The sequence below is a fragment of the Chionomys nivalis genome, chromosome 17 (genome assembly GCF_950005125.1).
Source record: "Chionomys nivalis chromosome 17, mChiNiv1.1, whole genome shotgun sequence".
Taxonomy (NCBI): domain Eukaryota; kingdom Metazoa; phylum Chordata; class Mammalia; order Rodentia; family Cricetidae; genus Chionomys; species Chionomys nivalis.
In genome coordinates, this window is record NC_080102.1 from 39,280,284 (window position 1) to 39,306,634 (window position 26,351).

Genomic DNA, 26,351 nt, shown 5'->3' on the forward strand with positions numbered 1-26,351 from the left:
TATTTTCTCGTCGGCAGAGTATGGCCCTACACGCATGTGACAGGAACCATCATATCTTCAGACACATCTAACACACCTTGTCTTGGGAACTTTAATATCGCAACAGTCTCTTTAGTAGTGCCCCTTCCCTGCCACTCTGCCCCTTGTCAGTCTGTGGCCAGCAGGCTCCACAGCAGAACTCGCATGCCTCCCTTTGGAGTGAAACCTATTCTGTCCCGAAGACCAGCATCAGAAGCCAGGGCCATCAGTGGAGTGCAGGAATAAGCCTTATCAGGAGGCACCTGGCTGGGGACAGTTGCCACACAGATCTTGGTTCTATGTGGGTGGACCTTGTGCCCATATGATGCTGCATGCCGGACCAGAGTGGGAACCTTGGCACCCCATGGTTCTCTGTTCAGGCCCGGACAGAGTTCTTTGAAGGTCCCAGTACTCAGTGGTGGTCACTGTCAGGCTTCGTGGGCTGTCTCTGGAAAGAAAAGTTCTCGGCATCGTTGAACAGTATCCTGAGGGGAGACCACGCTATGGCCGACAGTCCGGGGGTCTGCATAGATCTCAAAGTCATTGCCACCCTGCATTCAGAAGGAGGACACAGAAGACATGATATTAGGTGATGCCTACAGGGTAGGAGGTGTCCAGGACTGAGGTCCAAGAGACACCCTTCCCATCCAGGCTCCTGCAGACCTGCCCCTCCTTGGACCTGCCAGGAATCCCACCATCCTGGCTTCTCAGATCTACCCCAACCTGCTATGTACCATGGAACAAGTGTCCAGCCCTCTTCGGCCCCTGGTCTTCTGAACTGCAGAGTGGGAGCACCCATTATCTCCTGGGAGGCCCCGAGAGGTCTCTGTTTTATTCCCTGTGTCCCTAAGCCTTGACCTCAGGTGCTTTGGGTTGAGGGGACCTGGGCAGGGCCACACTCACAGGACTGGTCTCATTCCCAAAGAAGTGGATGATGTCGAAGCTGTCCTCATCCAGGCTGTCGAGGCAGTAGCGCTTATCCCAGCCCTCGGGGAAGACGTCGAAGCTTATCATGCCTCCTGTGGATGATGTGGGGGTCAGGACAAAATCCTGAGAGGGACAGACAAGGCTGGCAGCTTTGTCAGGGAAGCTCACGAGGCTAAGATGGGCAAAACATGCTTTGTTTTTGAGACAGAATTGTGTACCCAGTTTGGCTTTGTACTATGCAGCCAAGAAAGGCCTTGAATCCCCATCTTCCTGCTTCTACTTAAGTGCTGGGATTAGAGACACGTGGCAACGCGCCTGGCTCTAAGGCGCTTTGTTCATTCAACAACCCTGAGAGCCACCAAGGGCAGACTTGGGATCTGTAGGGTCTCATCCAGGCTGGCAGCAAGCAGGAGCAAAGGTGGGCTCACCCAGTCAGCATGGCCAGGCCAGAGCCAAGGCGACAGTAAGCTGGGACACAAACCACAGTGGGAGTACCGAGGGGGCTCCGGGCAGCAGACACAACGGTAGGTTCTAAGTGACCATGGCATCTGCTCTCCCCTCTGGCTACTGGAGAACAAGCCGAGATGGCAGCCGGGATAGCAGACGACCCAGGAGTCTCGGGGAGCAGCTAGTGGCAGGGGTTGAGTCGCCAACTTCGGAAAGATCTGTGGAGCCCTCGACTACTAGCCAGCTGGGCTGGGCACGGGAAGGGTGAGGACCAATATCGGGTGGTCATTGGACAAGGCGGGCAAAACCACCAGCACAGGTAAATAGTGTCCCCTGCTGTGCCTGAGCACCAGCACAGGTAAATAGTGTGCCCTGCTGTGCCCGAGCCCACCGCAGGAAAGGCGTACCTCGGGAGAACCTCAGCCCCTTGCCAGCAAACTCTGTCTTCAGGGCTTCCACGAATTTCTCTCTGATCTTCTCCTTCTGTGTAGGGAAGGGAACGGACCGGCTCAGAGGGCACTCTGTAAGCCACACCTGTAACCCCCACCAGCTCCCTGATTATCTGGGTGAGTGTGGCCCCCAATACAAATGGGGCAACAGGTCCCCTCGCCTTGGTGTCAGTACTGGGGCCTAGACCCAGAAATGGGGTTGTGGAGGCACGAGAAGGTGGAGGGAATGGGAGCAGAGTCAGGTCGGATCCACCCTGAGATCTACAGGCTAACTGGGTTCTAGGCCTGCTGGCTATGCTGTTTAGCTGTGCGGCCCTAGGCAAGTTACCTGACCTCTCTGGGCCCACTCCCAGAACTAAATGATAGAGAAGAAATTAGTGGCTACTGTCTGCTTCTCCTTCAAGGAAAATCAGAACTGAGAGATATGAGCCCCCTCTTGGCCTTGATTTTGCCTTCCTAGCAGGTGGTACGCCCCAGAGACAGGACTGTAGGTGCCCACGCTCTGAGGAAATGTAGCTCAGAGCCCAGGGCTGTACTTCCCTCCTAGCCGATCGGCTAATGATTGGACGGCGTCATGTGCCAAGCCCAGCCCCAACATGTCCAGTGCCATGACCCTAAGCTGCTCAAGGCAGGGTCCTTATCTAAGCACAGCGTCCTGCCACCCCTCCCTGGAGTCTACAGGAGACTTAAGAAAAAGCACGTGCTATCTGGACTGCGTACAAGCACACAGGTCTCAACAGCCACACATCCCAGTCCCAGCAGAGGTGAGAAAGAGGAGAGATGAGGGAAGGGGTTTGGGTTGCCAGCCCTCCCCCAGCTTTCCCTGCTGCTCCCGGCCATTCCCATCAGCTGTCCTCCATCCCCATCCGTCAGTAAAGCTGCCTTCCCAACCTGGGTAAACAGGAGGCAGAGCTGGGACTGGAAACCTAGAGAACATGGGAAGGGGCCGCCTGGCTAGGAGGTTGTCAGTGATCAATCTTCCCTGTCCCCTAGCCATGTGTCCACTGCCTCTGTGCATTGTGGGAGTTGTACTTTAAGACCCACCCACTCGGGCTGGAGAGATGGCTCAGAGGTTAAGAGCACTGACTGCTCTTCCAGAGGTCCTGAGTTCAATTCCCAACAACCACATGGTGGCTCACAACCATCTGTAATGAGATCTGATGCCCTCTTCTGGCCTTCAGGCATATACATAGACAAAACATTGTATACATAATAAATAAATTAAAAAAAAAAAGACCCACCCACTCTCAGGGAAACATCGGGGACCAGTCAGCCACATCAAAGACATACCCAGCAACCAACTCCCTAAGTGACCCGTGATGACAGTCACTTCTCTGAGCCTTGGTTTCCACATCAATACGATGGGAATACACCTGTTTATTCATTCAAAAGCATCCATGGCAGGCAGGCACAGTGGGACACACCTATAATACCAGCCAACAGGAAGCCGCCAGTTGGATGCCAGCCGCCGTGACACAGTGAGTCTGAGGCCAGTCTGGGCCGCACACTAAGAAGACACTGCTTCAAAAAGAAAATGTTTCAAGCGGGGCAAGTGGTGGTGCACGCCTTTAATCCCAGCACTCGGGAGGCAGAGGCAGGTGGATCTATGTAAGTTTGAGGCTAGCCTGGTCTACAAGAGCTAGTGCCAGGATGGGCTGCAAAGCTACAAAGTAACCCCGTCTTGAAAAACCAAAAAATAGAAAAAAAGGAAAAGAAAAGAGAATGTTTCTTGGGGTGGGGTTGTTGTGGGTCAGTGTCAGGGTATGTAAGAGGCCCTGAGATCCATCCCCAGGACCACCGACCTCTGCACAGGACGTGGAAGGGGTGTGGGGCTGAATGTGATTGGAGCAGCAAGGGTGGAGAAGAAGACCTGGTGCGGGTGGTGCGCTCCCGGGAGAAGGCCCAGAGTGAAGGAGGAAACCTGCTGTCTCTAGAATGAGCAGAAGCCACAGCTGCAATGCAGGGCAAGGGAAGAGCGGCTGGCTGAGTCAGGGTGAGAACGCGAGAGCAGGGGCGGATGAACTCACACCACCCCTGACGTGTCTGCAGAAATGACCCCTGAAAGGGGTGATGAACAGGGAGGCGAGCAACATGCCCGGTGATGTTTAGGGAGGCGGTTGGCAAATAAGCTGAATAAGGGGGCGTGTACTTGTAACCCCAGCATTTGAGAAACTAAGGGAGATCATAAGTTCAAAGCCAACCTGGGTGAATACCAACAAAAAGAACCAAAATCTGGCATTTGAGAGGATTTGGTGTGTTCTGGATGCAGCTGCAGACAGAAGGCGGGAAGGCTGAGCCGGAGCGGGGGCAGAGATGCCTTGGGGCTGTGAGGGGGCCTGAGACGCTGTCCAGCCAGCCCTGGGGAGCCACAGAAGGCTTGTTACTGGGGAGATACAGACAGATGTGTTCTAAAGGTTCTCAAATGAGGGCTGGAAGCAGAGGGGACGGAGAACAAGGGAAGGGACTCGGGTAACTGAGGACAAGCGGGTGGGAGCCTAGAGTTGTTGGTTCTGGTGTGGGTAGGAATGTGGCAGCGGTACTGAGGTGATAACATAGGTCACTTAGTGGCCGCAGGTCATCAGGAAAGGAGACCAGCAATGACAAAAAGAGGCTAATGTGCCACAGAAATGACACACAGGTGCCCTAGTGTGAACCCAAAACTCCTCCTCAAAACCCATTTTAATGATGAGAAAGCAAAGCTCAGAGTGCTGAGTGACAGGGCCTATGGGCCTACAGCTGCCCAGTAAACGGCACCTTGTCCAGTTCAGAGAATTCGATCCTCTCCTCCAGGGTGCAGCTGCGGCCAATGGGCGAGATGTTCAGCATGCCGTTCCGGAACTCAATGAAGGTTCCACTGGGGCAATGAAGAAAAGGGGTGAGAAAGCCAGAAGCCATGGGAAAGGAGGGGAGAACAGCTCTGAATTCAAATCCTGTCCTCTCTAGAACCACAGTCTCCCTGTACTTCACAGGGTAAAAGAATCGACCCATGCATAAGTTAGGGTCCTGGACCTGTGGGTATATAGCTCATTGGGAGAACACTTGCCTAGCATACGCAAGGTCCCCAGGTTCTAACCCTAGCTGCAGAAAAAAATATCAAGGGGGTCCATGTGAGGGACTCCCACTCTCTTCCCCAAGCCCAGCTCAGCGGGACCTCACCGCTTCTTGGGTAGTCTGAGCAGAGCCATGTAGCTGAGACAGAAATTGATCAAGTCCTGCAGGAGCTCCTCCCCCAGGTGGTTCTGGATCGTCTGTGGAAGGAACACAAGGCTCGCACCGTGGCACACACAGGACAGAGGGAACCATTGGAAAAGTGGGGTGCCCCAGCTAAGGCCTGGGGACACTGACCTGCTTGGAGAGGAGTCGTCCATGTTTGTATTGCACTGTCCCGTTCTCGGCAAACACGTAATCAAACTTCTCAATGACTTGGGACCCATGGAGAAGCCAGAGAGAAAGAAAGCATGAGACAAGGACCCACTGTGCTTGGGCACAAAGCAAGCCCTGGGGACAAAGCCCGTGCTGTTTGGTTTGGCGGTCTGCACCCACTTTTCCATCCTAAACTGGCTTTTCCAGCACCTCCTTAACCTCTGTTTTCTTCTACACCAGCCAGTCACTCCTCTAGCCATTGCTCCGGTAGGACCTTCTGCTGGGGCAGCGCCCCCCATCCTCCAAATCCAGCTCCCTCTTCTGGAAGGCTTCCCAGGAATGACCAAGAGAGGGCGCCATTTCCACTCTGCCCTCCCCTAGCCCTCAGCCCTCCCCTGTGAAGACTATTCTCCTTTCTCAGTCTCTCCGCAGAGCAGTTTGCAGCTCTGAGGGCTACAAGAAGCAGTTGGGAATCTGGAGGCCCAGAGAGGGTGGCTGGGATGCCCTGCAGCATCTGGGTGGTAGATGATGGGGGCTAGGGATGTGGTGGGAAGGAGGCGTGGACAGATGGCATAGAGAGTCTGGATTTGCCAGAGAATAAATGAGGAGATAAGGAAAAGGGATAAAGGGGAAAAGATCTTTTTTATTCCAAAAAGATAAGGAAGCTTCTGGCTTGAGGGGGCTCTTCCTGACAATAAGATGAAACTAAGTATTTCCAAGTTACTTCAGTTTCCCTGTTAAAAACAAGATAATCAGCTGGACATGGTGGCACTCGCCTTTGATTCCCAGCACTCCGAGCAGAGGCAGGTGGAGCTCTGTGAGTTCCAGGCCAGCCAGGTCTACAGAGCAAGTTCCAGGACAGCCAAGGCCTCACAGAGAAAACAAAAAAGATTAAGAAGTAATAAGCAAACAAACAGAAACACAGAGTCGGCGCAGAACACGCACGGCCCAAGGGCAGGAGGCTGCCCGCTCTGCTCTAGGCTTTGTTCCAGAAGCTAGCACAGTGGCGACTACCAGGTACTCACTAAATGTCTGTGTGTGTGACACCCTGGGTCATCTGGGGCTTCTCCTTCTCCATTTTTTCTGCCCCACAAATCAGGAGGGGTGCCCACACACCTCCCAGCTCCACGCTCCTACCTGCCCTACCCCAATGCCCGCTGAAAGAGGTGCCGCCGTGCCTACCTTCATCCCCATCGCCCAGCTGCTCAGCGATCTTTGAGTAGTCAGAGCCTCCCACCACGCCAATCTGCACCCTGCTGCGAAGCTTCTGCAGGAAGGCTGATACCTCAGGGTCAATTTTCTGTGGGGGACAGGAAGGACAAAAAGACTCCGGTTATCAAAAAATCTGGGACCTCAAGCCGGGCAGAGGTGGTAAGCCCAGCACTTAGGAGGCAGAGGAAGGAGAATCTCCGAGTTTGAGGCCAGCCTGCTCTACATAGAGAGTTCCAAGACAGATTCCAAAGCTACACAGAGAAACCCTGTCTCAAAATAACAACAATAAAAATGTCTGGGACCTCTACTTGGCTTTTAGTGCTCAGAGTCAGGGAACCCACCCTCCACCTAAATCTGAGCACCCCTAATTAAAAAGCCAGAATTTGTAAAATGCAAAACTACTTGAGCACTAACACGATGCCCAAAGTGGAGAATTCCACAGGTGACACCTCAAGTCAGGTGTCACAACCAGACAGAAATACACTAAAAACACTGCACAGATAGGGTGGGGGTGTATTCTCACGCCAGAGCGCTTGTCTGAAACGCCTGTGGTCTTGGGTTTGAAAAGTAAGATATGTAAACAAAAACCACAGCCGGGCGGTGGTGGCGCACGCCTTTAATCCCAGCACTTGGGAGGCAGAGGCAGGCGGATCTCTGTGAGTTAGAGGCCAGCCTGGTCTACAAAGTGAGTTCCAGAACAGGTTCCAAGGCTGCATGGAGAAACCTTGCCTTGAAGAAAACAAAACAAAAACAAAAGCCACACATAAGGTCCAAGGAGTAGGTTTGGTGAGTGGAGGAACCTATCTTGAGGTCGTTCAGTCCCAGGGAGGCCCGTGATAAGAGAGAGGTCCTCTGACCTCCACACTCCCAATGAGGTGCATGCATGTCCTGTCACACACATGCATATAAAATATACAACAAACAAAATAAACTGTCTTCAGAGTAGAACACGGTAAAGCCAGACGCAATGGTGCATGCTTGTAATTCCAACACGGAAGAGCAGTTCAAAGGCACTGCGAGCTCCGTCTTTGAGAGTGAAGCTCTGTCTAAAAGAATAATTTTTTGAGAGCATTAGGAGCTGTCTTTAGGCTAATCTCTCAGTTATATATAAAATACAAATGAATTTTGTGTTTACATGTGGGTCCCATTGCCGTCATAACTCATTTTGTCTATGCTCAGAATTTGAAGAATATCTAAAACCTCAAACATTTCTGGTGGCAAACGTTCCAAATCAAAGACTTCACTTGCACAAGGCAGAGACCTCAGAAGCTCCACCTGCTAAGCGCGGCTCTGGTGACTGAGCAAAGCGCTTTGCCTTTCTTTGCTCGGTTTCCCCCCTTTTTTTTTTTTTTTGGTTTTTCGAGACAAGGTTTCTCTGTGGTTTTTGGAGCCTGTCCTGGAACTAGCTCTTGTAGACCAGGCTGGTCTCGAACTCACAGAGATCCTCCTGCCTCTGCCTCCCGAGTGCTGGGATTAAAGGCGTGCGCCACCACCGCCCAGCTCGGTTTCCCCTTTTATAAGGGTCTCCACGGCAGGAGCCACTTAAAGGAGATCACAGCTACCCCGGGATGCGGGAATGTGTTCAAAGTGTATACAGATTCTTCACTGAGGAAACCTGAACAGGTGAGTCAGAACTCAAACTTCCACATATTCAGATATCCAAGATCAGAGCTAGAGAGCATGGTAGGAGGGGAACAGGAACTCCCGAGTGCTATCCACGAAAGTATATGTTGGTGCAATTGTTTTGGAAGGCAATTTGGCAAGAGCCAGTGAAACTTAAAAATGTCCAGATCCCAAACAGCATTTCAATTTCTCTTGCCTAAGGCACATACAGCAGTTTCTTGAGGTATGGTTTAGAACAGTGAAAACTGCAAGCAACTCCCAAGCTTATCGGCCAGACAATGACACACGCTTCCTAGGAACTAGTACCAGGCAAGGGTACAGATAAGGCCAGATCTCTGCTTTCAACAAAGCTAGGTCCTAAAACGTGCAGTTAACTGTCTGAGGCTAGTTGTAGGAAGCCACAGGCAGGATAACGCCGAGTCAGTAACAGCCGTGCAGTACAATTTATATTTCCTATGGGCAGAGAGATCCACATAAAAGCACCAAAGTCATACACAATAGACAATATTACCTTGGGGAGAGGGCTGGCCCTGGGACATTGGTGAGGTCAAAGTGGTCTTTAGCCTTTAATGGTTGCATTCTTTGCAAAAAGAATGCACTTGTGAATACACGTATAATTAAAAATTAATGGCCTAGCAGTAAACAAATTGGCAGGCAGTTACTGTCCAGGCCTTGCCAAGTCAGTGCAGCACAGGGTCGGGAGAGGCATGCCTAGGCGGGACTGCCCTCTCTCCCATCCTGACATCTTCAATTCTCATCCACCCCTGCTGGAAAGAGGGAAGGGCTATCGGGAGGCTAAGACTTGGGTTCCCACCACCTTCTGCTGTGGAAGAATTCTCAGGTCATCCCCGTTGTCCCCGCAAGGGAAAGTGGACCACTGGAAGGATGGGCAGGAACGACCATGGATGAGACAGAGGGAGGAGCAAAGATCGGAGGGTGAACCATAAAGTGCGATAGAAAGAAAACATACTCCCACTTACACGGACTCAGTGACCCTCTTGCAACCAGACTAGCCCTGGGGCCTCTCACGACACATGGGTGGAGCCAAAACGACACCACCACCACCAACAACAACAAAAAAAACCCGTCAGAAAAGCAGCTCTCTCCCTCCGACTTGAGGTGGAAAGTAAACCCCCTAAGAGGCTTAAGAAACTAAACCCAGGCTTAGGCCTGGGGACGCCAGGGTGGAATGGCTTGAAGACCTTTCTTGCCCTCACTAGAGGGCGACTGAGGGCTTGGGAGCGCGCCGAGCTCTGCCTGAACACCGCGTTCTCTAGCTTGAGGACTGGCTAGTTGTGCATCCTAGGGCTGAAATAAGGGTGGGAGCATCCCAGAGCCCCAGGCTGGGTCTGAGGAAGCCATGGGACCGGGACACCTGCCCTCCCACCCGTGGACGCTCCTCCCAGGACTGGATCCAGACTCTGCGCGCTCAGGAAAAAACCTGGGCGCCCACCCGCGGAGCGCTGCGGCCTGGAAGGCCCGGAGGGCCTGGGTCCCATCTCCCTGCGGACAAGGACCAATACCATTGCGCTCCACATTCCCCACCGGGTGGCGTGGGTGTCCGCGATCACATGGCTGCGCGCCCCACGCTGGATCACGGATGTCCGCGTGACACTCGGCAGCAGCTGCCAAACCTCGGAGCCCTTACCTGGCGAGCGGGCGTGAGGGTCCCGTCCACGTCAAACAGGCAGAGGATGCGCTCTTTCCTGCGGGCGCCCTCGACGGCGACAGCCATGGCTGCAGCACCGCGCGCCAAGCGCTGTCGCCGCAGCAGCAGCCGGGGTCGGGCGTGACAGAGGTCGGGCGGAGCCGGGGCGGGGCCGGGGCGGGGCCAGTGTGCGGCACGGGGAGGAGCAGCGGCCATCGGTCCTCCCTCGAGGGAGCGGGGCCCGAGCCACCGAAAGCGGACTCTACTGGCACCTAGGGTGGAGGGGCGTGGTAATGGGCGGGATCAGAGCTCTGGGCCGACAGAGACAGGAACCGGTGGGGACAGGGGTGGAACCGGAAAGCAGTGTCGAGCCAGGATTGGACTTTAGTTGGTTGCGGGTGATTGCAGGGCACGCCCTACGGGGGTGGAGGTGGGGCGAGGGCTGGGCTCAGAGCCCGGCTGCTCGTGGTTTCTAAGGTTTGTAGGAAGAAGTGGGAAGAAATCTCCGGAAAAACCTGGTGCACTGGCTTACCTGTAATCCAGCACGTGGGAGGCTGCTTGCGCCGCCATTGCCCAGCTATTATTCTTAGTTATATTTTTTGTTTGTTTTTTTTTTTTTGGTTTTTCGAGACAGGGTTTCTCTGTGGTTTTTTGGAGCCTGTCCTGGAACTAGTTCTGTAGACCAGGCTGGTCTTGAACTCACAGAGATCCGCCTGCCTCTGCCTCCCCAGTGCTGGGATTAAAGGCGTGTGCCACCACCGCCCGGCCTATTTTTTGTTTATTTGTGTGTGGGCAAATGCATGAAACAGCACATGTGTGGAGGTAAGAGGGCAATTCACAAGAGCTGCTTCTCTTCCTCCACCATTGTAGATCCCATAAATCTCCGGGCATTAGGTTTGCAAAGGTGCCTTTACCCATTGAGCTATCTCAGCGGATAAGGCACGCTAAATACATTTGATGTAGGTCTGAGCATGGGGGTTAAGAAAAGCAGAGCAGCCATTTGTTAGAAGGCCCAGGACTGGTCTCTCCGTTTTCCTCATGGCTGCCCAGCCTAACCACAGGCCTCTGGCCATGAGGAGGACGGCCTACATAGCTCCATGTGGAAGACTGTTGGGGGAGAGGTTGACCCACCAAGAAACAAAGGGTGAATAAAGGAAGAAGACCACCATGTGACAAGAACGTGACCCCATCTATGGGCTCCAGGGACTGACAGCTGTTGACAGATTTTCAGCATTCTCAGGACAGATCCAAAAAGTGCCCAGGTTCTCAGTTTGGCCTTCCTGGTTATTTTGTTAACTTCACTTTTTTTAAACCCACTAGTATTTTTTTTTAATATTTATTTATTATGTATATAATATTCTGTCTATGTGTATGCCTGCAGACCAGAAGAGGGCACCAAACCTCATTACAGATGGTTGTAAGCCACCATGTGGTTGCTGGGAATTGAACTCAGGACCTTTGGAAGAGCAGGCAATGCTCTTAACCGCTGAGCCATCTCTCCAGCCCTATTTTGTTAACTTCAAACTTGTCCACAAGACTCCATAGGCTAAGCCGAGCCGTGGTGGCAGACGCCTTTAATCCCAGCACTTGGGAGGCAGAGGCAGGAAGATCTCTGTGAGTTTGAGGCCAGCCTGGTCTACAAGAGCTAGTTCAGGACAGGCTCCAAAACCACAGAGAAACCCTGTCTCGAAAAACTAAAAAACAAAACAAAACCACAGAGAAACCCTGTCTCGAAAAAGAAAGCAAAACAAACAAACAAACAAACAAAAAACCCAAGTGTCCAGACTGGGGTATGAGTCTTTCCTGATCGCATGTGTCTTGAGTAAGGGCTATGAAGTTCCCTAAAGAAGCCAGAGAAGCAGTGAGGCCGTCATGGGACTGCTGGCTGGAGATGGTCTGTGGTCTGTGGCCATATTTATAGTCAGTTTCATAATGCTGGTGGATCTGATGCACCGGCACCCGCACTGGACTGCCCGCTACCCCCCAGGCCCCGTGCCATTGCCTGTGTGGTGCAGCCTGCTGCAAGCGGACCTTGAGAATATGCCGCACAGCTTGTACCAGAAGAGGGGATATGATGGTGGAGGGCAGCTGAGGTATGGTGCGCCTAGCTGCCCACGGTGCTGAAGCCACAGGCATTCAAGAGGAATGGTTAAAGTTGCTGTGCTTCCTGAGGGAGGGCACTGCAGGCTTGAGGACACTCAGCCTTCCAAGGGCAGAAACATGGCAACATAGTGGCAGGAAGCTGGTGCAGGATTATTTGGATAGAGCAGAAGTCGTGGAGGCCCCAAGTCCCTTCTGATCCCCTCAGTGAATGAAGCTTCAGGGCTGTGGGAGAGGGATGAGGGTACAGAGCAGCATGGTGGTCAAGAAACCAGGAGGAGAGAGGTGCTGTGGTTGATGTGTGGTTCTCACGATCACTGCTGACCTCAGTAACCAGAGATTCCTCATGTATGTTGGGATGCTGAGGGACCCCGTGGCAATTCCCTGGCTCTAGCAAGATTACAGCTGGGTGATCTCTAATCTATTATGAATCCTTTGCTGAACGTAGAAAACAAGACATCCAAGTCACAAAACGCCTGATCTCAGACTGGGATGGAGCTCAGTGGTAGAGCATTTGCCCAACGTATATGAGGTCCTGAGGTCAGTAACAAGACACAAATGCATGTACTCATGCAGGCATGCACAATACATTAAGACTTGTATGGTGAGCCTGGCGGTGGTGGCGCACGCCTTTAATCCCAGCACTCGGGAGGCAGAGGCAGGAGGATCTCTGTGAGTTCGAGGCCAGCCTGGTCTACAAGAGCTAGTTCCAGGACAGGCACCAAAAAGCTACAGAGAAACCCTGTCTCGGAAAAAAAAAAAAAAAAAAAAAAAAGAGAGAAACCCTGTCTCGAAAATCCAAAAAAAAAAAAAAAAAAGACTTGTATGGTGAGCCTGGGTCGGGCATCGGCTGGGGGCTTCCACTTTATGATTGCTCTGTCCCTCCTCCTCCTCTTTAGCTTCAGTATTGCTTCGGTGACGTGTTCAGCCTGCAGGAGGCCTGGAAGCCCACGGTCGGGATCAACGGACTGAAGGCCATGCATGAGGTGCTGGTGACCTGTGGAGAGGACACTGCTGCCCATCCCCGAATGCCAATCTGTGAACACCTGGATTTGGACCTAAATCCAGAGGCAAAGGCTGCAGCAGGGGACTGGGGTGGGCAGGAGCTGGGTCACGGATAGGCTTGTGGGCAGCAACTAGAGGAAAGACAGGGCCTAATGGAGGTAGTGATGTAGTCAAGCAAGGCAACGAAAAGTTGCTGAGTGTTGAGAGCAGAGGACAACACAGTTGGGTGTCTTTGGTTACACACAGATGTCCCTGCAGGTGTGGCGTTAGCACCTTACAGGCCTGAGTGGCGAGAGCAGCGGCGATTCTCTGTGTCCACCATGTGCAACTTCGGCCTGGGCAAGAAATCCCTGGAGCAGTGGGTGACGGACGAGGCAGGCCACCTCTGTGACGCCTTCGCCGACCAGGCTGGTGGGTGATGGGTGAGGGGTGCAGAGGGGCAGCACAGTGACTTGCTTACCTCTCTACTCCCAGGACAACCCTTCAATCCCCACAATCTCCTGAACAAAGCTGCGTGCAATGTGATCTCGTCCCTCATTTACGCCCGTCGCTTTGAGTATGAAGGCCCTTACCTCACCAGAATTTAAAATAGCAGAAGAGCATTTGGAAGAACTTTCTGTCTTTATTCCTGAGGTAGGAGACTCAAGGCAGCCTGCAGAGCCACGTCTATGCTGTCCATCCTCCCAGGGGCTGTTGCGTGCCAAGGCCATGGGAAGGTTTTCTGGGAGTCAACTACAGGTAGAAAGACCTGAAGCTTGACAAACCTCTGAAAATAGGAGGGGAGAAGTGGATCAAAGTCAGGGTTTCTAGAAAGGGAGACAACTTGTGCCCTCTGTCTACACGGAAGCCACACAAGCCTGTGGTTTCCAGGATAGAATATTTGTTCTGTCCACGCCAGGCTGCAAGAGCCTGAAGGATGGCACTGAGGAGGAGGCGGGTGATGGGCGTGGACAAACAGGCTCTGGATCTTTGTAATGGAGCCTGGGAACTGAGACTGAGTAGAGGAGGCACTCAGGGGCCAGCCAAGTGGTGCGTGGGTAAGGAGCTTGCCAAACAAGCCTAGAGATCTGAGTTTGATGTCTGGGATCCACATAGGGTACAGACGAAGGGCCCTATACACTGTCCTATTCCTTGCTAACACTCACCATGGTACATGAGCCCCATATACAATAATTATTAATTAATACTTTTCTGAGATTTCTTCTTTGCTTGTCACAGGTGCTCAATTCCTTCCCAATGCTCCTGCGCATCCCAGGGCTGGTGGACGAGGTCTTCCCATGGCAGAAGGTGTTCGTGGCCATGTTGGAGAAGCTGTTGACTGAGCACAAGATGACCTGGGACCCTGCCTAGTCACCCCGAGATGTGACTGATGCCTTCCTGGCTGAGGTGGAAAAAGTGAGGGTCAGCCGGGCAGTGGTGGCACACAGCTTTAATCCCAGCACTTGGGAGGTAGAGACAGGTGTATCTCTGTGAGTTCTAGGCCAGCCTGGTCAACAGAGTGAGTGCCCAGATAGGCTCCAAAGCTATAGAGAACCCCTGTCTCAAAAAACAAAACAGAAAACAAAAGAAAGAAGAAAATAAAAAGTGAGGAACAGCTGTAAGAGATGAAACCAGAGGCACTGGTTAAAGTGGACCCTGGATTCTGAGGCCAGGCAGTGGCTCAGCACCTAGGCTACCTGGAGACAGTTGGAGGGTATTGTGGGGTTTCCTCTGTTCTCCCCTAGGCCCACCCTCTCTGCTGGCTCAGGCCAAGAGGAATCCTAAGAGCAGCTTCAGTGATGACAACCTGCGTCTGGTGATAGCTGGCACATTCCCTGCAGGGGTGGGGACCACCTCAACCTCACTGTCCTGGGCCCTGCTGCTCATGATCCTGTACCCAGCCATGCAGAGTGAGCCTGGCTGGGGCTGGGAGGGAGGAAAAGAGAGGCACACTCTCTGATCTTACTCGAGACACTCATGGCTGCCGACACTGGTTTGACTCAGGCTCCTGCACGAGTTTCGGTGTCTTTCTCACAAGGGCCTAGACGGCAACACAGAGGTAGGAGAGGTCAAGGTGCGACCTTTGACTCCTTAACTGAGGGGATGCTGTCCCTCCAGGCTACTTCAAACAGGAGGTCAATGATGTCATAGGCTGGGACAAAAACGTGAGCCTGTTTCCCCGTTGACCAAAGGTCAGAGAGTTGGATTTACCTTTATCCGTCAAGGTTATGGTGCTCCTACCGCAAACAAAGGTCCCACCTAGATTTAGGTCAGGGAGTTCTGCTGGCTCTCCAGGTCACTGCCAACAGGTGTTGCTGATGTCGCTAAGATCTAGACCTCGTCTGTCTTTCAGGAATAGAGAAGTAATTGTTTCTACCTCAAACAAAAGTCTAAGGATCTGGCTGAGATTCCAGTTCCTTCAAGAAGGTAGCATTGGTTTTCACCCAGGGAGTGGTTGGCCTACGGAATGTTTTAGTCTAGGGTGTGAGCAGGACTTGTTTTGTTCCAGCAACGGAATGTTTAACTAGGCTGTTGCCCGTGACCTTCATTTGATCTGTTCACTTCCTTGTATCCCGTTAAAGCAATTTTTTGTCTTATCTTTTGGGGTCAGGGGTATTTTAAGCAATTGGAAATTAAACACGGGCAATTTTAGTATTCACTGGAACTCCCTCCCAGTACTATTCTATGTTTTTCTGTCTTACTATTTTCGCGTCTTCGAATTCTTTATTAATAGTGAATTCTTTACTAATATTTCTAAATCCCAACACCCTAACCTGGCGAGTGGTATTTTTGTTGAGGCTGGTTCCCAACAATAGGTCAGGCAGGGAGTCCAGAGATGGCGGACCAGGCCTGCACGCCCTTCACCCATGCTGCCATTCATGAGGTGCAGTGATTTGGGGGCAGTGTTCCACTGAATTTTCCAGATATGACATTTGTGACATTGAAGTACAGGGATTCCTCATCCCCAAGGTATGCATTGAAGGTACCTGGAGCGAGTGAGAAGGAAGCCTGAAACACTCAACAAACCCGCTTAGGAGTTTATTAGAGGAGATGTGTATAGGCCTGGTGAGGTCCGTGGGCAGAGAGACAGAGGACTGACAATGGCGCGGCCAGCTTTTAAAGGCTGCCAGTGCACATGCACGGGACGATGTAGCTACGTCATACACAGATGATGGGCTCACGCATGCGCGCAAGGGCTTACATAGCTGCATCATATGTAGGTGACATAACCATGCTGCACGTGGGCTCCACAGGGCCTTTTGAGGTTCCGGGATGACTAGGTATTTTTGCCTGAGGGCTTCTCTGCACATGTGTGGCCCTGGAACCTGAAAATGCCAGCTATGCTGGTTTGGCTAAAATCATAACATTCCATCCTTATGTTAATTATAAAAATTTGGGGAGTTTGGGGTCTTTAATGGATGGGAATGGGGCATCGTCAGGTCTCTCGTGACTACTTCCTGCTAATTTTGCGGGCATCGTCAGGTCTCTCGAGACTGCTTTTTGTTGATTTTGTGGATGTCAGAGTTGAGGTGCTTGACATGTCCTGGGGTGACTGATTACTTTCGTGTTTTTGGGACTCTGTGGAACTGGCTGACTGACAGCTTGGACCTTGCAAGATGCTGGAAAGGCAGAAAATTATGTCTGGTGATTGAGGGAGGAGAGTCCAAGATGGAAGATGGAGGGTTTTTTGTTTGTTTGTTTGTTTTTGGAATGGAGGAGGGAATTTTCCAGGGGTTCCCAAGACCAGGAATGATAAGGGAAAAATTAAATGATACTTATTCTGGGTGGGCCTGGTCCATTTAGATAGGTCCAACTGGGTCCCTGGAGCATATGAAAAAAATGTTTAAAAAGAAATAAATTTTAGGGGGCTGGAGAGATGGCTCAGAGGGTAAGAGCATTGCCTGCTCTTCCAAAGGTCCTGAGTTCAATTCCCAGCAACCACATGGTGGCTCACAACCATCTGTAATGAGGTCTGGTGCCCTCTTCTTGCCTGCAGGCATACACACAGACAGAATATTGTATACATAATAAATAAATATTTTTAAAAAAGAAATAAACTTTAGACATATTACAAGCTTATGATTATGATGATATAGTGTTGGAATAGAAGACAGTGGGGAAGAGGAAGGAAAAGAAAGGGGAATGATTAGACAGACCCCTTAATGTTTTACCTGAAGCAGATCTTAAGGCACTTGTTCTCTTTAGCATCATGGTGTTACCTTAACATCCAGGAGACACTGTTGCAGCCAGTGATAAACCTGTTATGTTAAAGTCTGTTTTGTGAGTTTTGGAAGTTTGGGGCTGTGAATGTCCCCAAACTCATTATTGTTTCTTACCACCTGGGCTTTTAGCAATCCTTGTACCTCCGGTTTTATGTTTAATGATGGTCCCTGTAATAAAAGCTGAGTGGTTAACTGGAAATTTAAGCATGACACTGGAGATATAGAGAAGTTGGTAAAGAAGATAGGAGAAAGAGGAAGAGGGAAGAAGGAGAGGTTTTAGGTGAGAGGCCGGTGGACCCTCTTGTTAGTGGTGGGAAACACTTCAATCCACCCAGACATGGTGTCCACCAAAACCAGGAGATATTTAACTCATCTGACTGTGGGCATATGACTGAAATCCAGCAGCCAGTCAGTTCCAGGAAGGGAACCCAGGCCTGGTGGGTGGGAAGAGGGAAGCTACGATATTTGGTCTTGGGATCTGATTTTTGACAGATTTTACAAGAGGCAGTGATAGCTTTTAAGAACTCTAAGTTGCTTGGTCAGCCTGGTTATTTCCCTTGGAAATAATGCAGCTGTCGGTCTGGTGAGACCGACAGTGAACAATTCCTATAGCTTTGGGGAGATGGGAGTCTTTTAACAGGCCCATAACGTAACCTGAGTTAGTTATAGATCCTCCTTTTGTCGTAAGAAGCCCACACTCCTTCAAGATAGTTGCGTGGGACAGGAGGATATGAAAGGCATATTTGAAGTCTGTGTATACATTTAAAGATTGTCCCTTTGCCACGTGGAAGGCACAGTGATTAGTGGTATGGGCACTACCCCAGTATCTGACATTATGGCATAGCCTGCTCTACAGGTCCCTTCACATAAAAAGAGCTGCCATCTGTGTACCAGGTATAAGTGGCCTGGGACAGTTTGCCCTCCTGTATATGTGAGGGGTGGGGCAGTAGATCCTCTAAGGTTTCTATTCAAGAATGAGATGGGGAATAATTAACGTTAGGTTGAGGTAGGAGATTTGAGACATTAAGGGGTGGGCAGCGTTGGAAAGTGGGTGTGGCATCTTCTAGTACTGCTACCTGGAGGGAAAGAACTCAGGAAGGGAGTAAGGATTGTAAGCCTTTGTAAGTTAAGGGATGGGACAGATTGTGGTGGGAGAAGACAGGGGTGGGTGACCCAAAGGTTAGTTTCTTTGACTCACGAATAAGAAGCTCAGGGGATGCTAAAGCGCATATGCAGGGTGCCCAGCCCTGAGTGGTGAGGTCCAGCTTCTTTGACAGGTATGCTACAGGTACAGAGGAAGGTACCGCTGATGTCATAGGACCTCAAGGACATATCCCTCCTTCTCTGCTACATAGAGGGAGAAAGGACGAGTTAAATCTGGGAGATGTAGAGCTGGGACCTGGATAAGGGCTTGTTGGAGTCTCTGGAAAGGCTTAGTAATAGGACAGAAAAGGGGCTCATGCAGAGACCCGAGAGCTGCCTCATACAAGGTGCAGATGAGGAGAGAAAAAAGGGGTATCCACGAGTTCGAGACCAGCCTGGTCTACAAGAGCTAGTTCCAGGACAGGCTCCAAAACCACAGAGAAACCCTGTCTCGAAAAACCAAAAAAAAAAAAAAAAAAAAAAAAAAAAAAAAAAAAAAAAAGGGGTATCCAGGAATGCAGGAAGTCAGCTATTCCTAGGAACAAAAAACCTCTTCTTTTGTAGAAGGAACAGGGGGTAATAGCTTTTTGGGTTGGTGTAGCGCCCGCCTGTACTACATGACAGTACGTACTACTCCTGTATGGCGGCCTGCCCTACAGGACCATTCGCAAGCTGGACAAAGGCCTGGAGATTTAAACACACAAAGACACACAGACAGAGATACGGGTCATCCTTGAAACAGGAATGCCCCCTTTATTGTATCCATGGGCAGCTTATATAGGGATCCTTAACTGATAGCCACGCCCCAGCCAAACCCACCAGAAACCAGTCTCCTGCCATCAGGAACTCCTGAGTATCTCGTGCTTAGAGCAGCTGCAAGCACAACATGTTGTTTACAAGAAATTCAGGATCTGGGGGTTCACAGCTCCCAACAGGTTGGGGTAATAGTTAATCCCAAGTAAATGATCTGAGAGGTAGACAGTTGGACCTTAGAAGGTGAGACTCTACAGCCCTTTTTGGACAGGCAATTTAAAAGACTGGAGGTATTAGTTTTGCTAATCTCCAAAGGTGGACTGCAAAGTAAGATATCTACATCCTGTATGAGTTTAGACTTAGGGAGAGACAGTGAGGGTAGATCAGAAGCCAAAGCCTGACCAGACAGGTTTGGGCTGTCCCGGAATCCCTGGGGAAGGACGGTTCAGGTGAGCTGTGTAGAGAGGTGGGTGTCAGGGCCAGTCCAAGTGAAGGCAAAGATTTTTTGAGAGCTGAGAGGAATAGAGAAAAAAGCATCCCTGAGATCTAGAACTGAGAAGTGGGATGTTCCTGGAGGAATAGTGGAAAGAAGTGTGTAAGGGTTAGGCACTACAGGATGAAGAGGGACCACTGTGGAGTTAATGAGCCAGAGGTCTTGAACCAGGCAATAGGTTCCTTTAGGTTTTTTAACAGCAAGTATAGGGGTGTTAAAGGGAGAAGAGGTGGGGCTAAGTAGATTTTTTTCTTTTCTTTTTTTTTTTTAATATTTTTTTATATTTTATTTATTTATTATACAATATTCTGTCTGCTTGTATGCCTGAAGGCCAGAAGAGGGCGCCAGACCTCATTACAGATGGTTGTGAGCCACCATGTGGTTGCTGGGAATTGAACTCAGGACCTTTGGAAGAGCAGGCAATGCTCTTAACCACTGAGCCATCTCTCCAGCCCTAGATTTTTTTTCTTAAAATGTCAGAGATAATAGGCTTAAAAGTCCCCTAAGGCTCTGGAGAGAGTGGGGTACTGAGCTTGGGTAATGTGCTTAGTAGGATCTTGTAATTGGATAACAATGGGGGAATGGTGTTTAGCAACAGAGGGGCTTGGGGTGTTCCAGACTTGGGGGTCCACCTGAGAGGCTGGTAGAGGAAAAGACACATTGGAGCTGGGAGGTTAGGAGGCTAGGAGGAGGAGAAGGGGAGCTGCTGGCGAGTGTGGGGTAAGGTGAATGGAAGGAGCAAATGAAATGGAAGGTCCTACTTTTGATAAAAACAATCTCTTCCCATAAGAGGTACCAGGCAGGTTGGCGTGATTGAAAGTATTGAGTGAGATAAATACGCCTAAACACACAGTTAAGTGGTGGGGTTTGCTGAGGTAGATAAGGCTGTCCCCCTACCCTGACAATAGGGAAACTAGAAGGAGAGGTAGACCCCCAGAATTCCCTCAGTACCAAGTATGTGGTTCCGGTGTCCAAGAGCCATCCTGATGCCATGATGTTTACCCGTGGCTCCCCGTTACAGATGACAGTTGTGGTTGGGTCAAAGGAGCTCGGGAGCCTCACTCGTCCATGGCCAGACCTAGGGTCAACTTGGGAATTTTCTGGGTTTGCTGTCTTCATGCCATGATGTGAACAAAGACAATCGACTGCCCAATGTCCTTCCCTATGGCATCTCGGACAAGGTCTCGTGGGACCAAGATGAGCATTAGGGCATGCTTGGGCCCAGTGGCCATTTCTATCACATTTGAAAGGTGAGCCTGTTGGTTCTCGAGCCCCCGGGGGGGGGGGGGGGGAGGGGGCGGGGGGGGGAGGAGCACGGACAGGACAGCACGGATCAGGTGGTCTGTCACCTTGGCTGGTCAGAGGACCGTGGCTGGCTAGCACGTGACAGCGATGATTGCCGGCTTTGTCATTCCTCACATGGTACACCTTAAAAGCCAACTCTAAGACTTCTGCCTCGCCGGGCGGTGGTGGCGCACGCCTTTAATCCCAGCACTTGGGAGGCAGAGGCAGGCGGATCTCTGGGAGTTTGAGGCCAGCCTGGTCTACAAGAGCTAGTTCCGGGACAGGCTCCAAAGCTACAGAGAAACCCTGTCTCGAAAAACCATAAAAAAAAAAAAAAAAAAAAAAAAAAAAAAGACTTCTGCCTGTGGGGGAAGGGGCCTTCTCCAAACGTCTAAGTTTAGCCTTAATGTCAGGGTAGCACTGAGAAAACAAAATGAGTCATGAGTCACTGTCTGCCTTCCATGGTTTCGGGATCTAAGTTAATATATTAGAACTTTAGTGAGGTGTTCCAAAAATGCAGGATTTTCCTTCGTATCTTGAATGATCTCTGATCAAGTTTCCTGACTTGAAGGTAACCTTACAGAGACCTGCCAGAAGGCAAGTCAAAACTGGTCCCTACCTAAAATTTAACCTGGGGTGTTAGAATTCCAGTGTGGTTCCTGCTCAGGGGACCACCTCTGCCCCAGGGGGTGTCGCATGAGTTTGGTGACTCTCTTCTGCTGGTAGTCTGGCCTGCTCCCAAACTCGCCTGTGCTCTTCAGGAAGTAGGTTATAGATAGGATCATATAGATATCATGAAAGGTGAGATTGTAAGGCTGGGTAATGTATTGGAATTGCTTTATGAAAGAGGTAGAATTACATGTATAGGACCCCAGTTTTTGTTCTATACGGGAGAGTTTTGAGAGGGAGAAGGGGACATGTACCCTGACCAATCCGTCTGCACTAGCCACCTCTTGGAACTGGAGAACTGCAGCCGGCTTGGCTTGGTCAGGGTTGGGTTCTGCAGCACGTGAGCATGTGAGGGGAGGGGTAAAGGTGGGTACTGGAGCCGTGTGACCGCTGTGGCCTGGCACTGGAGAGGAGGAATGATCCAGCGGAGCTGATGGAGTAGTTAGTGGCAGGGGAGAGCTGAAGAGGGCAGCGGAGCCTGAGCAGCATGGTGTGAGCAGAGAGAGGCGGTGAGGCAGGTGGTGAGCTGGCAGGAGCTGAAGAAGTGGAAGTGTCTGCTGAGGTCCGAAAGGTGTGGGTTCCTTAGCGGGGTCCAGAGTGGGAGCTGGAGAAGCAGAAGCAGATGCTCGCTGAGGTCGGGAAGGTGGGGGTTCATTAGCTGGGTTCAGAGTGGAAGTGTAGGGTTCTTCCAGCTCAGATGGCAGAGCCAGGAACATGTGAGCAGGTGAACAACTTGCAAGGACAGAGGGTTTAGACTTAGAGCTTGGATGGTAAAAGTCTTGGATATAAGGAAACTCCTTCCCTTTGCCTGTGCGCTAACAGTAGTTAGAAAGCTGCTGTAGAATATTGGGGTCAAAGGTGCCGTTAGGTGACCTCTTTAAATTGTTATCTAAATAGTAATGAGGACATTTTTTTTTTTTTGAGCAAAGATGGACAAGTGTGGGAATCTGTAAGTAGGGCATTAAAGCCTGAGGTTTCAGGGCCTCTAAAAGGAATCCCAGTGGGGAAGATGGATTGATGGTCTTGGAGAGCTTATTTCCCATAGCTGAAACTGAAAACCCACGATATGGTGATACCACAAGGCTTCTAGAAGGACATCTTTTTTCTACAGGCAGGTATTGAAACCTGACTGGCTCCAGTCTGGGCAACTCAGAAGCCTGAGAGGCTGGAGGCCACTCCGCGCAGTCTCTCATGGCAGGGACCACTGACGAGTAGTCCCAAAGAAAAGAAAAAGAAAAATCCAGCCGGGCGGTGGTGGCGCACGCCTTTAATCCCAGCACTTGGGAGGCAGAGGCAGGCGGATCTCTGTGAGTTTGGGACCAGCCTAGTCTACAGAGCTAGTTCCAGGAAAGGCTCCAAAGCTACAGAGAAACCCTGTCTCGAAAAGCCAAAAAAAAAAATAAAGAAAAGAAAAATCCAAAGGACCCTGGGTCCCAAGGCGAATGCACTGCTCAGTGTGTGCAGTGCTAGCATGGATGGACTACCCTGGGTCGTCCAAACACGTTTTTAGCTATGGGAAGCAACCAGAGATGAAATTATTCGTCAGCGAAGGGCTCAACTGTAGCTATGAAGGCCATGGTTGGGGTACTCCCCCAGTTTCTAGGAACACCAGAAGATTTCAGGGAGCTCAATGGTCAAGTCCTTGGGTTCGGAGAAACGGTTAAGCTGACCAGAATGGGAAACTCACCAATTAAAACCGGTGGTGTGCGAGAGGTCACGCTCAGGCAGAAGGAACACGTGGCTGTTGTGGAAAAAAAAATACCCGGTTCTGGATCCCGACCCTGGGAGAGGGGCGGGAGGGCCTACAGAGTCTCATGGCGCCAATGAAATTACCTGGTGCGAGTGAGAAGGAAGCAAGGAACGTGCAACAAACACACTTAGGAGATTATTAGAGGAGACGCGCACAGGACCGGTGAGGTCAGTGTGCAGAGAGAGAGATGGCGCGTCCAGCTTTTAAAGGCTGCCTAGCGCATGTACACAGGGGGATGATGTAGCTACGCCATACACAAATGATGGAGCTCACGCGTGCGTGCAAGGGCTTATATAACTGCGTCATATGTAGGTGATGCAACCATGCCGTACATGGGTCATGCAGGGCCCTTTTATTTTTTTTTTTTTTCGTTTTTTGGATTTTTTGAGACAGGGTTTCTCCGTGGCTTTTGGTTCCTGTCCTGGGACTAGCTCTTGTAGACCAGGCTGGCCTTGAACTCACAGAGATCCGCCTGCCTCTGCCTCCGGAGTGCTGGGATTAGTCCACCACCGCCCGGCTCTTTTTATTTTTTTAAATAATTATTTATTATGTATACAATATTCTGTCTGTGTGTATGCCTGCAGGCCAGAAGAGGGAACCAGACCCCATTACAGAGGGTTGTGAGCCACCTTTGGAAGAGCATGCAATGCTCTTAACCTCTGAGCCATCTCTCCAGTCCACACAGGGCCTTTTGAGGTTCCCGGGGAGACTAGATATTTTTGCCTGAGGGCTTCTCCACATATGTGTGGCCCTGGAACCTGGAAGTGTCAGTCATGCTGGTTTCTCTAAAATTATAACATGCATGGGCCCTGCTACCATAGCATGGGCATAAGAAGGGCAGTCAGGATCGTATCATCCTGTGTTTCCACATGGTGATGGGTCCTGGATTCTCCATGTCCAGTGGAATAAGACACAGGGAGTTTACAAAGCACTGTGCACAGGGGCAGGTCCTGGTTTGGGCATCCATGGGAGATTCCTTACAGGGCTTCCCATGGCCTTAGAGAGGGGCTGAGAGGCTCTGGGGCTGAGGGTGAATGAAAGAATCCAGTGTGTGCAGGAAGAGGTAGTGCATGTGACCATGGTAACCAGGGTATTGACAGCCCTACCCCAATCCATGTTCACACCATGTGTCTCCTGCCAGGGGACGACCCTCCTCACCAACCTGTCCTCAGTGCTGAAGGACGAGACTGTCTGGGAGAAGCCCCTTCGCTTCCATCCTGAGCACTTCCTGGATGCCCAGGGCCGCTTTGTGAAACATGAGGCCTTCATGCCATTCTCAGCAGGTCCTGTGGGATGCCTGGCTCCATGTTTCTTCCCAAGGTGCCCTGGAGGGCAGAGCATCCATCAGGCCCCAGACTGACTGAGTTCCTCTCCCACCCACAGGCCGCCGAGCTTGCCTGGGGGAGCCCCTGGCCCGCATGGAGCTCTTCCTCTTCTTCACCTGCCTCCTGCAGCGCTTTAGCTTCTCGGTGCCCAGTGCACAGCCCCGACCCAGCGACCATGGCAATTTCCCAGTTCCAGTTTCCCCCTCCCCCTACCAGCTCTGTGCTGTGTTGCGCCAGCAGGGACACTAATTCCAGTCCTGTTCTGTAACTAGGGCTGAACCATGCACAATAAACCAATCTGGTAGCTGCCACTGTTTCCTGCTCCAACCTTAATCCCTGCCTCTGCAGGGTCCTCAGACAACAGTTTAAAACCAACCTTTACCACCTGCCTTACCCCTCCCCAGGGGACAAGTTGAACGCTGTGAGAAAAGGGTGTACTGAGTCTAGACATTGGCAGGGGCCTGCAGGTTCAGCATTCAGGAGCCCGAGGTAAGAGGATTACAAGCCCGAAGCTATCCAGCCCTATATAGTAAGGTCAGTCTGGACTACACAGCGAGGACTTGTAACATGAAAACAAAAGGAAGCGGGGAGAGAGACAATTGTGCTGATGTTTAGGAGTGAAAGCTGACCCTATATCACCCACAAAGACCTATCTATAGAGACTAGTTTTATGACAAACTACAGGTTAGATGTCAAGACTTCATGTGTCTCAGATGACAGATGTCAATGGATTTCTGCTGAGAGACAGCACTGCTCCTGCCTGGGTGACAGAGGTGGCAGGGGTCCTCAAGACCTGGAGATGCTACAAAGGCTGCTGTCCTCACAGCTCTGGCTGGTCACAGAGAGAAGGCAGCAGCAGTTAGTGGTGATGGACTGAGCCTGAGGTGTCAGACACACTCCCGGCTGTCAGCTAACTGTCCAGACAGAAGTCAGGACGCCCAGTCACCAAGTGTGACTGAGACAGAGGAGGACGTTGTTCGCAGAGAAGCTCATCGAGCCTCACTGTCCAGAGGTTTGGGGATCCCATAGACTTGAGCACGGTTTGGGGGAGCACCCATATGGCTGACCTCAGTCTCCACACCTTCCAAGGTTAGACTCAGACTATGTGAGGCCGCTTTCCTAAATCTTGTTGCTCGTATAAATGGTGCCACATGCCCTTCGACCCCAGCTGTGCGGAGACACAGCTACCAACATGTTCCAGGGTCTCAGGCAACGTCTCCCCACAGGCTGATGGGACTCAAGCATTTGTCCTGGAATGTTCAGGGCAGAACTGCCCAAGCTGAGGTCAAGCTACTGCCCTGGCTGTGCTCCTTGGCATGCAAGGCAAATTGAAGCATTTGTCTGTGTGTCTTTCTGGTTTTATTTTGGTTAGACATCACTAATATTTACCAGCCTTACCACTCTAGTTCTCGTGGTGTTGGGAATTTATCCCAAGGCCTTATGCATGCTCAGCCTGCAGCTCCGGTGAGCCACACCACAGCTCATCCTCCGCATTTGCAGAGCACAGCTCAGGGGCATCACTCGGTCCCAGTGTGCAGCCACCACCACGATTCCTCCCGAGATCACTTCATCTGCTAAAATTGGAGCTCTGCACCCCAGGACAGTAGCTCCCCATTCTCTCCTCTGTCCAACCCTAGCACCCATCATCCTGCCGTCTATTTCTGTGAAGTGACAGAGTGCAGTCATGCACTGGCTGTCTGTGACTGACCTAAGTCTTCAAGGCGCCTTGGTGTTCAGCATGCATCACTCTCGCTCTTTAAAACTGAACGAGCGTCCACTGTGCGAATGAACGGTGCTCACCCAGAACTCGTTCTTCTCTGGTTTCAATTACAGCAGAAAACCATGGTCCAAAAGCGTTACCTGGAAAGTTCCAGAGGTGAGCAGTTCTCTGCATTGAAATTGTGTAGCCTTTGATGTCTCAGTAAATCTACTGTACTCTT

General features: G+C 51.1%; 1 protein-coding gene and 1 pseudogene across 1 annotated transcript; one reads left to right on the forward strand and one right to left on the reverse strand.

Annotated features, from left to right (window-relative positions):
- Positions 1-75: 75 nt before the first annotated feature.
- Pmm1 (phosphomannomutase 1) lies at positions 76-9,940 on the reverse strand. Its single transcript, XM_057791610.1, has 8 exons — positions 9,688-9,940; positions 6,387-6,504; positions 5,187-5,263; positions 4,998-5,089; positions 4,596-4,695; positions 1,800-1,875; positions 922-1,037; positions 76-569 (listed from the first exon to the last, which is right to left on the reverse strand). The coding sequence occupies exons 1-8, from the start codon at positions 9,901-9,903 to the stop codon at positions 447-449; spliced, it is 918 nt and encodes a 305-aa protein (XP_057647593.1). The 5' UTR covers positions 9,904-9,940; the 3' UTR covers positions 76-446.
- Positions 9,941-11,480: 1,540 nt separating this feature from the next.
- Positions 11,481-24,660, forward strand: LOC130888626 (cytochrome P450 2D10-like; annotated as a pseudogene).
- Positions 24,661-26,351: the final 1,691 nt, after the last annotated feature.